The following is a 15,886-nucleotide window of genomic DNA, read 5'->3' as shown; positions in this document are numbered from 1 at the left end:
AGATTCAAGTAGTGGCCCCATGACAGAGTGGGGAGGGGGGAAGCAGCAGCATTGGCAGTAACAGTGACAGTAGTGGCCCCATGACAGAGATGGAATGGGTCCTACAGCAGTGGCAGTAACAAGGACAATATTGGCCCCTATGACAGAATGGGGAAGGTGGGCTGCAGCAGTGGCAATAAGGTCGTGTTCACATCACTGTTTATTTTTCCGTTCTTATGATCCATCAGAAGAACAAAAAAACAAAAAAAATGAATCTTATATTTTGTATACAGGATCCTTTGTTTTCCTGTTCTTCTGATGGATCAGAAGAATGGAAAAATAAACAATAATGTCAACATGGACAAACAGGGACAATAGTGGCCCCATAACAAAGTGTTGATGGGGCCAACAGCAGGGGTAGTAACAGGGACAATAATGGGCCCATAATAGAGTGGGGATGGGGTCCAACTGCAGTGGCAGTAACAGGGACAATAGTGGCCCTATAAAAGTGTTGATGGGGCCAACAGCAGGGGTAGTAACAGGAACAATAATGGCCCCATAATTAGAGTCGGGATGGGGGCCAACAGCAGTGGTAGTAACAGGGACAATAATAACGCCATAATTGAGTGGGGATGGGGTCCAACTGCAGTGGTAGTAACAGGGACTATAATGGCCCCATAATAAAGTGGGGATGGAGGCCAACAGCAGTGACAGTAACACGACAAACTCCAGCTAGGACCGCTGCAATGCCACTGCCACAGAGGACCCCCAGAAATGGCAGATGGGTTACTGTAGGTTCTGGAAGACTTAGAGTGGTGGATAGAAGACATGTCCCACAGTCGGTGGTTCTCCATAATTCATTTGCAGCACTCTCAGAATGTAAGGACAACATGGATATGGACTCAAGCACAGAGGGTGAGAAACCATCGACTCCTATGTCTAATGTATGCAACAAAAAAGATAAAGTGAAGTCTCAAAGGAAGCAGCTGTTGCTGGGTGATTCAATCATAAGAAGTGTGGAGCTTAAAGAAAATGGTTTTGTGAGATGTCTCCCTGGGGCTAGTGCTAGAAGAGATAGAAGACGTATTATTAATATTGTTAAGCAAGCAAAGCAGGAAGGGGACGTGGATGTTCTTGTCCATCTAGGGACAAATGACCTGGCTTGCAATGAAGTGTCAGAGGTGAAAAAATCTTTTATCACACTTGGTAATGACGTACAGGATTTTGCATCCACCATTTCATTTTCTGAAGTTCTGCCTGTGCATAATGTTCAGAATGATAGGCAGAGGCGCATAAAGGAGTTCAACATATGGCTTGGTAAATGGTGTCAAGAGCAAGGATTTGGCTTTGTTTCTCATGATAGCTCTACTTGGAATAGAAAGGAACTGTACAAAAAAGATGGCTTGCATCTTTCTCTCAAAGGAACAAATGTACTTAGTGAACAACTCCAAGAATTTGCGAAAGAGTATTTAAACTAGTAAGGGGGGGCAAAAGAGTGAAAATAAAAGAGTCCAATTGCCCCCCGAAACAATGCCAGAACAGGTCAGAAGCACAGAGGTTAAGAAATGATAAGCTCAGAGTCCTGTCTACAAATGCTCGCAGTTTAGGTAAAAAAATCAATGAACTTGGGTCAATAATGGCATCTGAGAATGTAGATTTAGTGGCTGTTACGGAGACATGGTTTAATGAAAGAAATGACTGGGACATAACCATACCAGGGTACTCTTTATACAGAAGAGACAGAGAAGGCAAGAAAGGAGGAGGAGTGGCCCTGTATGTGAAAGATAGCATTAAATCTAACCTAATACAAGTTGGTGAGGCCAACATAGAGTCAGTTTGGGTTACGTTGCAGTTTGCTAACCATGCAGTAACTCGTGTAGGTGTGATATATAGACCACCTGGTCAAGTTAAAGAACTAGATGATCTACTAGTTGAAGAAATAGCTAAAATGACAATGAAAGGAGAAGTTATCATTATGGGAGATTTCAATCTTCCAGATATAAACTGGAAAACCAAAATAGCAAGTTCTACCAGGAGTACAGATATTCTAAATTCCCTACTGGGGTTATCTCTACAACAAGTGGTTGAGGAGCCAACCCGGAGGGAGGCCATTTTGGATTTGGTATTCACAAACAGGGATTCGGTATATGATGTCATTGTAGGCGAAACCTTGGGATCTAGTGATCACCAGTCAGTGTGGTTTAATATAAGAACTGTGAAAGAGTCCCACCACACAAAAACAAAAGTTTTAGATTTTAGAAAAACAGACTTTTCAAAAATGAAATTAGTCATAAATGAGTCCTTATCAGACTGGAACGGATTACATGGAGTCCAGGAGAAATGGGACTACTTAAAAGGTGCATTATTGAAGGCAACAGAAAATTGCATTAGACTTGTCAGTAAAAGCAAAAAAAGGAGGAGACCACTGTAGTACTCAGCAGAAGTGGCCCAAATCATTAAAAATAAAAAGCTAGCATTTTGTAATTATAAAAAACCCCAGAGCAATGAAGATAAGGAAATCTACAAGATTAGGCAGAGAGAGGCCAAGCAAGTTATAAGAACTTCTAAAGCGCAGGCAGAAGAAAAACTAGCTCAGTCTATGAAAAAAGGGGATAAGACATTCTTCAGATATATAAATGAAAAAAGGAAATTAAAGCAAGGAATAACTAAATTAAAAACAAAGGACGGAAGGTATGTAGAAGAGAATAAAGGGCTAGCCGACTGCCTTAATGAATACTTCTGTTCAGTTTTTACAAAAGAAAAAGGAGAAGGACCTCCACTAGAAAGAATGACTAATAAATCGTTTGATGCATGTATCTTTACAGAGGAAGATGTTCTAAGTTTGCTGTCTAAGGTGAAGACAAATAAGTCACAGGGGCCTGATGAGATACACCCAAAATTATTAAAAGAGCTTAGTGGTGAGCTGGCAAAACCGTTAACAGATTTATTTAACCAATCATTAGTAACAGGAGTCGTCCCGGAAGATTGGAAATTGGCAAATGTCGTGCCCATTCACAAGAAAGGTAGTAGGGAGGAATCGAGCAACTATAGACCAGTGAGTCTGACATCAATAGTAGGCAAATTAATGGAAACCCTATTAAAGGATAGGATTGTGGAACATCTAAAATCCCATGGATTGCAAGATGAAAAACAACATGGGTTTACTTCAGGGAGATCATGTCAAACAAATCTTATAGATTTTTTTGACTGGGTGAATAAAATAATAGACGGTGGAGGTGCAGTAGACATCGCATATCTAGATTTTAGTAAGGCTTTTGACACTGTCCCACATAGAAGACTTATCAATAAACTGCAGTCATTGAGCATGGACTCCCATATTGTTGAGTGGATTAGGCAGTGGCTGAGTGACAGACAACAGAGGGTTGTAGTCAATGGAGAACATTCAAAACAAGGTCATGTTACCAGTGGGGTTCCACAGGGATCTGTACTGGGACCGATTTTGTTTAATATCTTCATAAGTGATATTGCAAAAGGCCTCGCTGGTAAGGTTTGTCTTTTTGCTGATGACACAAAGATATGTAACAGGGTTGATGTTCCTGGAGGGAAACGCCAAATGGAAAAGGATTTAGGAAAACTAGAAGAATGGTCAGAACTCTGGAAACTGAAATTTAATGTGGATAAGTGCAAGATAATGCACCTGGGGCGTAAAAACCCAAGGGCAGAATATAGAATATTTGACACAGTCCTGACCTCAGTATCTGAGGAAAGGGATTTAGGAGTAATTATTTCAGAAGACTTAAAGGTGGGAAGACAATGTAATAGAGCAGCACGAAATGCCAGCAGAATGCTTGGATGTATAGGGAGAGGTATAAGCAGTAGAAAGAGTGAAGTGCTTATGCCGCTGTACAGAACACTGGTGAGACCTCACTTGGAGTATTGTGCGCAGTACTGGAGGCCATATCTCCAGAAGGATATAGATACTCTAGAGAGAGTTCAGAGAAGAGCTACTAAACTAGTACATGGATTGCAGGATAAAACTTACCAGGAAAGGTTAAAGGACCTTAATATGTATAGCTTGGAAGAAAGAAGAGACAGAGGGGATATGATAGAAACTTTTAAATACATAAAGGGAATCAACTCGGTAAAGGAAGAGAGCATATTTAAAAGAAGAAAAACTACCACAAGAGGACACAGTTTTAAATTAGAGGGGCAAAGGTTTAAAAGTAATATAAGGAAGTATTACTTTACTGAGAGAGTAGTGGATGCATGGAATAGCCTTCCTGCAGAAGTGGTAGCTGCAAATACAGTGAAGGGGTTTAAGCATGCATGGGATAGGCATATGGCCATCCTTCATATAAGATAGGGCCGGGGGCTATCCATAGTATTCAGTATATTGGGCAGACTAGATGGGCCAAATGGTTCTTATCTGCCGACACATTCTATGTTTCTATGTTTCTATGATGCATGTGGAGCTATATTTGACCACCCTTTAAGTCCTCTTGCTCACGAACATTTTTTTTCCGTTTAAGTTCCGTTTTATGCGTTCCATATATGGACCGTATATGGAACCATTAATTTCAATGGATCCGCAAAAAAAAATGGAAGGTACTCCGTATGCTTTCCGTTTCCGTATTTCCGTTTTTCCGTTCCGTTCAAAAATATTGTCCACATAATGGACAAGAATAGTACTCTTCTATTAGGGGCCAGCTGTTCCGTTCCGCAAAAAACGGAATGCACATGGACGTCATCCATATTTTTTGCGGATCCGTTTTTTGCGGACTGCAAAATACTGAAAAAGCCATACGGTCGTGTGCAAGAGGCCTAATACTGAGTCTGACGCACAGTAAGTCTATGTATAAAATAACATGTCGCTGCTGTTGAACAAGATTACGCTCAACCTGCAGTCTCCCTATGCTCTCACTACAGTCTAAAAAACTCTCCCTGCGATCTTCCTGTACTCTTCTTGCACTCTATCTCTATCCAATATTCTTTTTTAAATAATTTTCAGCAACCTACAGCATGACTACTTGCCACGTCTCTCCCTATGCTCAACTCACAGGCTTTTATCGGGCTGTGACATCACAGGAGATCTGCTGACTGGCTGGCTGCACAGCATTATCGGTGACCTCACGTTCTTGGGCTTCTTACTTTCACTTTGTAACATGTGCAGCCGCCATTTTAGAAAAAAAATGATTTGTTACCACGAAGCATGAGGAAATTTGGATTTGTGATTAATAACATTTTTCCTAAACTTCGGATTGAATTCCACTTTGGATGCTTTGATTTTCTCAACACTAGTTACATTCAATATAAACATATCAATGTACATGATTATACATCTTGCAATGCTAACTAACTATACTACTGATTCCACATTAAGTTTGAGGAAAGCTTAAAAATGCTGCATGTCCTTCAGTTCTTGGAAAAAGATGGCTGCTGTGAGCTGGGTTGATGATATCATCAGCGTAATAGGGGATAAATACCGTGTATGTCACATGGGACATACTGTACAAGGTAATAAATGCTAGCTAGGTAGAGACTTTTTGCACAAATGGCCACTAGATGGAGCTTTATAAAGCCCCATGAACACTAGCACAGTATACAGTATATGTGTACTCATACATATAACTTGCTGAAGGCATGACAACTGTTACTTGCCAATTGTATGTGGTTCGCTCCATGTACTCCACTCCTGATAATTTGAGCAATCTTGCCATTTTGCCCCCATGGTTACACTAAGTTTTTCATTCTGATGGAATTTAGCAGTTTTATAGACATATTCATTAGTCTCCTCAATGTCAATTCCCTGAAATGAAAGTACGTAAAAAAGTAAAGTTATTTGTAATTTTAGATGGAGCAATGATATACAGTAATAATTAGAGATGAGCGAATTTCGAAAAATTTCAATTCAGCTGATTCGCCGAATTTTACAAAAAAATTTTGCTTTGTGACAAATTACTTTGTCACGAAGTGCATTTTTTAAAAAGTAGCGGGTGCAATGACAGGGAGCTGGGATAGCACCACCCCCCGTCATTGTACCCCTCAGATGCCGCATTTATACATGATCGCGGCATCTGAGTGTAAAAACAGTGTGAAATTAAAAAAATTAAACAAACTTACCACCTCCATTTGCTCTCGACGGGCCGGCCGCCGCCATCTTTCTTGAAGATCTGGAGCGAAATCTCGCGTGGCACGAGATTACTTCATCACTCCGGCCATCATGGGATTTTGGCCGAGATCTTCAATCAAGATGGCAGCCCGTCGCGAGCAAATGGAGGAGGTAAGTGTGACTTTTCTTGTTTTTTTTACACTATTTCAGGTTAAATCGATTCGCTAACACGAAGCACAAGGAAATTCGACTTGGAGGCGAATCAAATTTATCCTGAAATTCGGATTGAATTTCACTTCGTGGGATTCGATTCGCTCATCTCTAGTAATAGTGTTACACAATGTATTGCAGTGACATTCTCAACAAGCTGCATCTCCCATGGAAATATGTACAGTAACATCTGCAGTAGATCTCTATATGAGCAGCGGAGGTGCCATACAGATACTTCAGCAACGGGACTCTCCTGTTTCATGCTGCACCTCCCACAATTCCGTAGAAATTTCCACCGAAGAGGTGGCTAATTTGTTAGAACATTTTCTAGAAACAAAAACAGTGCACTACAGAAATTCTGCATTCTGGAGATAGAACTTAATCTAGAGATTATTACTCTCTTATATCGGAAAAAAAAATTAGAATTAAAAGTTTTCTGCCATTTTGTGTATATAGCTCCTCTGCAAACTTTTGTGCCTCTACATTTACATTACTTTTTTCCTAATGTATCTGTAGACATTCCTCCATAATTTAGCAGGAAGAGGGGGAGAACTGGCATGTAAAAATCAAACTACATTTGGCAACACATAGGTCTGCATAGGAGCGATCATTTATTTTTTTCTAATATTAGAGATTCATTAATTTCACAAATAAAGTATACAATGCATTAGAATATAGAACAGTACAGAATTTTTTTGAAATATTAGATTATTACTTTGAAATATTAGTTAAATGGGAAATGGTTACCCCTTTGTGTTTGATTCTAATACTGTACATGAAGCAGGTTTCTTCAATTTTGTCATGCGTCTCTGGCTTCTGCCATTTAATTTCAAGTTCATCTGAATTATATGTTAGCGTTATGTTTCTTGGAGGATCTAAAATGACTGAAATTAAATTTGATTCAGTTAGTAACACATTTTAATTCATAGTAAAGAAGTTACAAAAATGTAGGAAATAAAAGGATGTTGAATTGGTGATAGTCCCACAAAGCATAGCAATAAAATGATTTGTAATACTATAAATAAAACTGATTTGTTGAAACTATTGAAATTTTATAAAAATGAAAAAACTCAAATTTCACATTTTCATTTGTAAGCAGTTAGAAAAGTTTTCCAGCAGCCTTAATGAAAGTTAACATTAGACCTTATCACTCAATTTAAAACAGGATGCACACATTTTCCTTCTGCACGTTTCCTGGTCACTAGCCTAGTGAGTGTTTTTCTTTGGCACCCAACTTTCCAACGGACATATTTTTTAGCTACCAGATCTTGAGCCGATTCCTTTGCATTTTTTTTTACATGTATATTAATCCCTTAAAGTGACTCTCCGGATCTACAGTACAGACCAAAAGTTTGGACACACCTTCTCATTCAAAGAGTTTTCTTTATTTTCATGACTATGAAGGCATCAAAACTATGAATTAACACATGTGGAATTATATACATAACAAACAAGTGTGAAACAACTGAAAATATGTCATATTCTAGGTTCTTCAAAGTAGCCACCTTTTGCTTTGATTACTGCTTTGCACACTCTTGGCATTCTCTTGATGAGCTTTAAGAGGTAGTCCACTGAAATGGTCTTTCAACAGTCTTGAAGGAGTTCCCAGAGATGCTTAGCACTTGTTGGCCCTTTTGCCTTCACTCTGTGGTCCAGCTCACCCCAAACCATCTCGATTTGGTTCAGGTCTGTTTGGGTGAACAAGCATATGAAGACTGAAATTATACTACTGGAGCGCTTCAGGAGGAATTGAACCTAGAGACACTCACAAATATCTATAAAGCGGAACCCCGGCAGCTGGAATAAAAAAGTGATAAGGCGATTTGAACACTGAAGGGGCGTTGCAAACATTGAACAGAGACGCCGCCATAACATGTGGCACGCCGACTTTTAAAGCAAGCTGTTACCGGAGGTCCCGAGCTAGAAAGGTCAGTTTGTTCTCAGAACAAGGGCGGGACGCCGCTTCTGACCATAGCTGAACCGTGAGTAAAACATCTAAATGTGCACCATATGAGACTGCATCTGAATATCCTTTTTGCATAAGAAGAAAGAGAAAAAAGAGTCATTCAGTGACTAATTACAGTTACGCTAATAGCGGCATGCTCATAAACAGCTAAAACCAAGAACACTGCTGCTATACCATATAGCCATTCGACCCTTGAACAAATAGTGGATTACACTACAAGGGGATTGTCATATTGAACTATATTCCACCAAATCCGTTTTAAAGGATAATCCTGCATTTTATATATATTTATTTATTACCAATGCTGCTTATATTTGCTATTATCCTCCAATCGTTATTTATCAATTGACTTTGCTGTTATTTATGAACTGTTTTATATATTGATACTGCTGCTAAATTATTGATACTGCTGTTAGAATATTTATATGAATTATTTGTATCCAATTGTTGTTATTTTATGGGTTGTATGCCTATTTAAACTCCATTTTAATATTTAATAAAATTGCCTTCCATGATCCCATAAATAGAGTGCCTGCTCATCTATACTTTATTTTTAAACCGACTTTTAAATTGACAAGGGTGAGTCAAATTGAGCAAGAGCACCTTCTCCAGAAAACCAGTGGAGAGCCGCCTCCTTCTGTTATACTGCTTTTTTCTTGCCATAATACCAATTCTAACAGTCTATTCAGTAGGACTATCAGCTGTGTATCCACCTGACTTCTCCTCAACGCAACTGATGGTCCCAACCCCATTTATAAGGCAAGAAATCCCACTTATTAAACCTGACAGGGCACACCTGTGAAGTGAAAACCATTTCAGGGGACTACCTCTTGAAGCTCATCAAGAGAATGCCAAGAGTGTGCAAAGCAGTAATCAAAGCAAAAGGTGGCTACTTTGAAGAACCTAGAATATGACATATTTTCAGTTGTTTCACACTTGTTTGTTATGTATATAATTCCACATGTGTTAATTCATAGTTTTGATGTCTTCATAGTCATGAAAATAAAGAAAACTCTCTGAATGAGAAGGAGTGTCCAAACTTTTGGTCTGTACTGTATAACAAATCTAATTAACTGTGGAACAACAGGGCACTTACCTGGTGCTTTCCTTTCTATCTTTTCAGATAGGGCTCCTCTTCTGCCATCCAAGATGACAGCGCTGCTTCTCAGACTCTGCATTTGGTAGCCCGAGATGCTTCTTACTGTCTTTGGATTGGCCAGTCCTACTGTTGTGAATACTGCTGACAAGTTTGAAGGCCAGGCTAAACAAGCATGAAGTCTCTTGGACTACCAGATGCACAATGTGCATCACGAAGTCTGAGAAGCAGCGCAGCAAATCTTGGATGGGAGAAGAGAAGGACAGAAATTGGGGGATCTGCAGCTGAGGAGATAAAAAAGGTGTCACCTTGTAAGAGTTCTCTTTCATCCCCAGTTAATGTAATGTCTTATTCTTAAACCAGGGAGTCCCTTTAATGGCCTGCCTTTCTTGGGCAATAATGGGCATCTGTCAGCAGATTTTTATCTATGAAAATGGCTGACCTGTTGCATGTGCACTTGGAAGCTGAAGGCATCTGTGTTGATCCTACTGTATGTTCATATGTGCTGGCCTATTTCAGAAAAATTGTGTTTAAATACACTGATGAGCAAAAGGGTAACAATGTTTTGAACCTTTGACTCAGGCTCCATATATCTCCATCCACTACAGCTTTAAACGTGAGACTACTATCATTTTATAGACAATCATCTTGACTGTCTCATACGTACATACTTTGGACTTGTCTTGGAGTATAATTGACATGTTAATTTATATTCTGTGGATCATCGTTATTAAGCAGATGTGGATCCACTCTGTCACTTAAACAGATGTTACTTGGTGCTACTCCTAGGGGTGTTGTCTAAGTGCATTCCCTAGTTTTCACACTTTAACACCTAAACAGGTATCTGGACTTTTCTGCTATGGAACCACCAGACCGCTACCTCTTGGAGTAGTTTCTTTTCAAGTGAATGTTGATCCATGGGTTCAAGAGACACTGGTGTGACACCAAGGGATCATGCAAAATCTAGTCAGGGACAGGCCAATGTCAGGCCAGAGAAAGTTGGTGCAATCCTATAAACAGTCCAAGGTAAGGGCAGGCAGCTCAGCGTCACACCGGAGATGAGACAGAGGCCAAGTCGGGCAGCAAAGGGTCAAATCCAGGAAACAGGCTGATATTAGTACATGGACAGATGAACGTAGAAATAGCACACCTTTGCAGAAAATTAACAACTTCCCATAGGGTAAGGACTTTTGGGTAGTTGAGAGGAAGAATAGGGTGTACATTCTGGCCCATTTAGAGTTGGAGGAAGTGCATGCACCAAAAGGGCAGAGAAAGGCCTAGCCTGCAATAAGCAGGTCAAAGCCTTCATGGAGGAACAGAGCTAGTCTGGCAGCCAGGCCTGCTGAGGACAAGGAGGGAGAGAGCAATAGGTATGAATAAAAATAAAATGGAGGTGTTAGAGCAGGTGAGAAGCGTGGCGGAGGACATTTTATTCTCTAGCAACTTCTTCTTTTAACTTCTTCCTTTAACTTCTGAGTTTTTTTAAATTTTTTAATAAACACAGGCTTGCTCTGCTGGGCTTGTTGTACTAAGTGGGCCTCTAAATAAATGGAGTTTAAAGAATCAGTTTAAGACAAGGAGCAATAAACTAAGGTTTGATAGAGCTTATTTGTGTGTTGTTTGCTTGATACTAGCAAGTTCTCCAATTACAGCAGACAGGGTCTAAATCTAAACTCATATTTATTGTTTTCTTCCTTTACTGTTCATCCCCATTTAAACATGTGCTCCATGAACAATGCTACTAAGTGCGTGTCTTGTGCAATGTATGCATGCCTTGAAGAGCCATTTGAGGGTGAATACATTTGCACTAGATGCAAGCATGTTGCATATTTGAAAGCCCAGATCTTGGATCTAAATCGGCAGCTTGCAATACTTAGGGGCATTGTAGACCTGGAGAGAGCTTAGACCTAACTGTGCAGACTCTGACTGGGGTCAGTGAAATGGAGATGGGTGGAGGAGTTCAAGATCAGGACTATCGGGTCAGTAGTTGGGTTAATGTAGGAAGAACGGACAAAGGAAAAAGTGCCAGGAAGGCTAGTCCTGAGGTGGAACACCCTAGTAAATATTCCTGTTTGGCGGATATTAGGGATAAAAGCCCAGGGCCAGCAACACTGTAGCATGGTGTTTCTCCTAGCTGTAGAAGGAATGGGAAAAGGAGTGTAGCAAAGGTCAGACAGATGCTGGTGGTAGAGGACTCTATTATTAGGCGGATAGACAGGGTCATCTGTCGCCGAAACGTGAATGCAGAACAGTGTGTTGTCTTCCGGGTGCTCAGGTTCGGCATATTGCGGATCAGATTAAAAATTATTTTAGGAAACTAGTAAAGAAGCTCAAGTCCAGGACCTCCAAGGTAGTGTTTTCAGAAATACCACCAGTTCCAAAAGCGTCACTAGAGAGGCAACGGGAGCTTAGGGAGTTAAATAAGTGGCTCAGAAGCTGGTGCAGGAAGGAAGGGTTTGGGTTCATGGAGAACTGGGCTCTACAGTAGGGGCGAGCTGCAACTTAATGGGGAGGGTACAGCTGCTCTGCAGGAAAGAATGGTTAGACGGCTGGAGGAGCTTTTAAACTAGGATCTGGGGGTAGATAGTGTAGATAGAGAGTGGGATATAGGAGGGGACAGGGGGATTTAGTGGGGGCTGGGGTTAGTGAGGAAAGTAGGGAGAAAACTGGGCAGAACTGTACACCAATGAAAAATAGAGCTGCTGGTAACATGGACCTGTTACATACAAACATCAACCAAGGTACTCAAAAATTCCCAGATATTCACTTTACAGGTAATAGTAATTTAAAATGTATTTTCACAAATGCAAGAAGTTGAGCTAGCAAAATGGGGGAGCTGGAGGCTATGGTACTAGAGGAACAGATAGATATAGTTGGTGTGGTTGAGACATAGTTAGACTCTTTGATTGACCGGGATGTTAATATTCAGGGTTTTACACTATTTAGGAAAGACAGGGTCAATAAAAAAGGCGGTGGTGTGTGTCTATTCCTGAGAAGTGATCTGAAGGCGAGCGTGAAAGTGGCAACTGTGGGTGAGGATGGTGAGGATGTTGAAAACCTATGGATGGAATTACGAAGGGATATAAATACTGAAAAAATAATACTTGGTGTAATCTATAGACCCCCTAACATCACAGAGGAGTTAGAAGGTTAACTGTATTACCAAATAGAGCAGGCTGCACAGGCAGTAGAGTGGTCATAATGGGAGATTTTAACTATATTGATTATTTTAAAGAAAAAAAAAATATTTTTGAAATTCGCAGCGGGGTTTGCAAATGTATAGTGGGGCGGTGGGAACATGAAGTGATCCACCCCAATGGCGAGCTCCAGGCAAATCTCGTCCTTTGGAAACAATTTATAGACAATGTGGTTTTTATTTGGGGGATGGGAAACAGAATTGGTGCAATTTTTTAAATAATTAAATAGAAATGAATTTTATTTGGAATTTACAACGACATTTAGTACATGGGAGATAAATTTTTTAGACTTAACTATTTGTATAGAAAAAGATAAAAATATGTACAAGAAACCCACAGATGTGAATAGTTTCATTTCACGAGATGGTTGTCACCTCCCCCAGTGGTTGGAAAATATACCTAAGAGCCAATTAATGGACATAAAAAGAAACTCTACAAAAAAGGAGGATTATGAGAAAGAAGCAGAGGAACTGCAACATAAATTTGAATCAAAAGGTTACAGTAGGGATAGGTTAATAGAACTAGAAACAATAATAGCTGAATTAGAAAGACAGGAATTAATTAAGAACAAAAGATATGAGAATGAAAATGGAGAGAAGAATGATGGGGAACAATTTAAAATACTGCTTATTATTACACAATATAACTGTCAGACCAAGATGTTTAAAAACATCATTAAAAAACATTGGGACATTTTGAAAGAGGATAAAATAGTAGGTGATTATATCCCCAAGTTCCCCAAATTTATATATAGGAAGGCTAGAAATGTGGAGAATATGGTGACACCAACAAATAAATGCATAAATATACAGGTGAATAATCCAAAAATAAAGCAACCATTAAAAGTTTTTTTTCCATGTGGAACATGTGGGGTATGCAAAAGGTTAAAAATTACAAAAAAGTCTGGAAGAAATACAAAAAGTAAAAATACAGATGGCTCATTTGTGCATGATATTAACCCCTTAAGGACGCATGACGTACCGGTACGGCATGTTTCCCGAGTCCTTAAGGACCCATGACGTACCGGTACGTCATGGCTTTAAATCGCGATTCCGGCGCCGCGGGGGTTAATCGGAACGGGATGCCGGCTGAAATCATTCAGCCAGCATCCTGTAACAATGCAGGGGGGGGGGGGTCATTTGACCCCCCCGTATCGGCGATCGCAGAAAACCGCAGGTCAATTCAGACCTGCGGTTTTCTGCGTTTCCGGTCCATTCGGGTCCCCGGTGACCCGATGAACCGGAAAAAGACTGCGATTGGTGGCGTCATTACACACCACCAATCACAGTCCGTGCATTTGGAGAGGCGGTGCTGGTCCTGGTGCTGAACGCTGCTGTCCAGGGTGCTGATTGGTGCAGGGGAGAGAGGCGCGAGATTCAAACTTTCTGCGCTCCTCTCTCCCCTCCTCTTCCTGTTCTGCACGAGCACCCGGCAGCATCGTCCAGCACCAGCTCCTGAGTCCCCCCTAATCGCCATCCATCACCCTCCTGCACCCATCGCCACCCAGGTAGGTTAGGGTCAGTGAGGGAGAGGCACCTTTAGGCAGGGATAGCAGGGAAAAGTTAGGAAAAAAAAAATAACTTTTATTCTAAACTTTCTTTGTTCCATCTTTCAGACCCCAGACCCATAACTTTTTTAGTTATTTTTTCAGTAACCCACTGGTGAATCTGATGGTGGAGCAGACGAATCTGTACGCCCAACAGTTCGTCGCTCAAAACCCGGGCTCATTTTTGGCTAGACCCGGTGGCTGGACGCCGGTCAGTGCAGCCGAGATGAGGACATTTTGGGTCCTCGTGCTGCATATGGGTCTAGTTCAAAAACCCAGTGTCAGGCAATACTGGAGTGGGGACATCCTATACCAGACCCCACTGTACAGTATGGTCATGACACGTCCCCGGTTTGAGGCCATCCGGAAATGTCTGCATTATTCCGATAATGCAGCATGTCCCCCCCCGAGGTGATCCTGCTTATGACCGGCTGTATAAGATACGGCCGGTCATCGATCACTTTGGGGCCACATTTCAGCAGGCCTACGTACCTGGAAGGGAGGTCGCGGTTGATGAGTCTCTCGTTGCGTTCAAGGGGAGACTCAGTTTCCGCCAATACATTCCCACAAAGCGGGCGAGGTATGGCGTGAAGCTATACAAAATTTGTGAGAGTACCTCAGGGTACACTTACAAATTTCGTGTGTACGAGGGGCGAGATTCCCGTATTCAACCCCCAGAATGTCCCCCCACTCTGGGTGTTAGCGGGAAACTCGTGTGGGACCTTATGTACCCACTGCTGGATAAGGGTTACCACTTGTACGTGGATAACTTTTATACCAGCATTCCCTTGTTCAGGTCCCTTGCCGCCAGATCCACGTTCGCTTGTGGGACCGTGCGGAAAAATCAACGCAGCCTCCCTGCCCACCCCCTCCAGGTACCTATCCCCAGGGGTGAGACCCGTGCCTTTACCACTGGAAACCTGTTGCTGGTCAGGTATAAGGACAAGAGGGATGTCCTTATGCTGTCCACAATTCATGGTAACGTCATCACACCTGTCCCTGTGCGAGGTACCACGGCAACGGTCCTCAAGCCCGATTGTATCGTCGACTACAATCGGTATATGGGAGGAGTTGATCTCTCTGATCAAGTCCTCACGCCATATAATGCCATGCGCAAAACCCGGGCATGGTACAAAAAAGTTGCGGTCTACTTGGTGCAGGTTGCCATGTACAACTCTTTTGTACTATCCCGAAGCGCGGGCAGCACAGGGACATTCCTCCAATTCTATGAGGCAGTCCTCAAGGACCTGATCTTTTCGGACCGGGAAAGAGCAGGCCGGAGTACCTCGGGAACTGGAGTCGCCCGGATCGTCCCTGGCCAACACTTTCCAGGTGTGGTCCCCCATACTGGAAAGAAGGGACGAACCCAAAAAAGATGCAGAGTGTGTCACAAGAGGGGGATACGGAAGGACACCACCACTCAATGTGACACTTGCCCCGATCATCCGGGCCTCTGCGTTATTGATTGCTTCAGGGAGTATCACACTTCCATGGAGTACTAAATTTTTATAATCCCCAACAGTCCACTAGAGAACATAAAAAACTATGGCTCTCAGACTTTGGAGACACGGAAACAATTTTTTTCCCCCAAAAAAATATTAGTTTTAGTGCAGGCATCCTCAAACTGCGGCCCTCCAGATGTTGTAAAACTATAACTCCCAGCATGCCTAGACAACCTACAGCCATCTGCAGGGCATGGTGGGAATTGTAGTTTTACAACATCTGGAGGGCCGCAGTTTTAGGATGCCTGCTTAGTGTCTCCAAAGTCTGAGAACCATACATATTGGGCATCGTCGCGTGCGTAAAAGTCGTCGCTATAAAA

General features: G+C 41.6%; 1 protein-coding gene across 3 annotated transcripts in view; it reads right to left on the bottom strand.

Moving 5' to 3' along the window:
- The window catches only part of LOC120994858 (granulocyte-macrophage colony-stimulating factor receptor subunit alpha-like), a 182,851-nt gene that overhangs the window by 26,991 nt on the left and 139,974 nt on the right, over positions 1 to 15,886 (bottom strand). For all 3 annotated transcript variants that reach the window (XM_040423713.1, XM_040423712.1, XM_040423714.1), the window contains 2 exons: positions 7,007 to 7,143; positions 5,599 to 5,746 (listed from right to left, as the gene is read on the bottom strand). In XM_040423713.1, coding sequence (XP_040279647.1) covers positions 5,599 to 5,746; positions 7,007 to 7,143 — 285 coding nt within the window. The remainder of the gene's footprint in view (positions 1 to 5,598; positions 5,747 to 7,006; positions 7,144 to 15,886) is intronic.

The sequence above is a fragment of the Bufo bufo genome, chromosome 3, assembly GCF_905171765.1.
Source record: "Bufo bufo chromosome 3, aBufBuf1.1, whole genome shotgun sequence".
NCBI lineage: Eukaryota > Metazoa > Chordata > Amphibia > Anura > Bufonidae > Bufo > Bufo bufo.
This window is presented reverse-complemented; position numbering and strand designations above follow the sequence as displayed.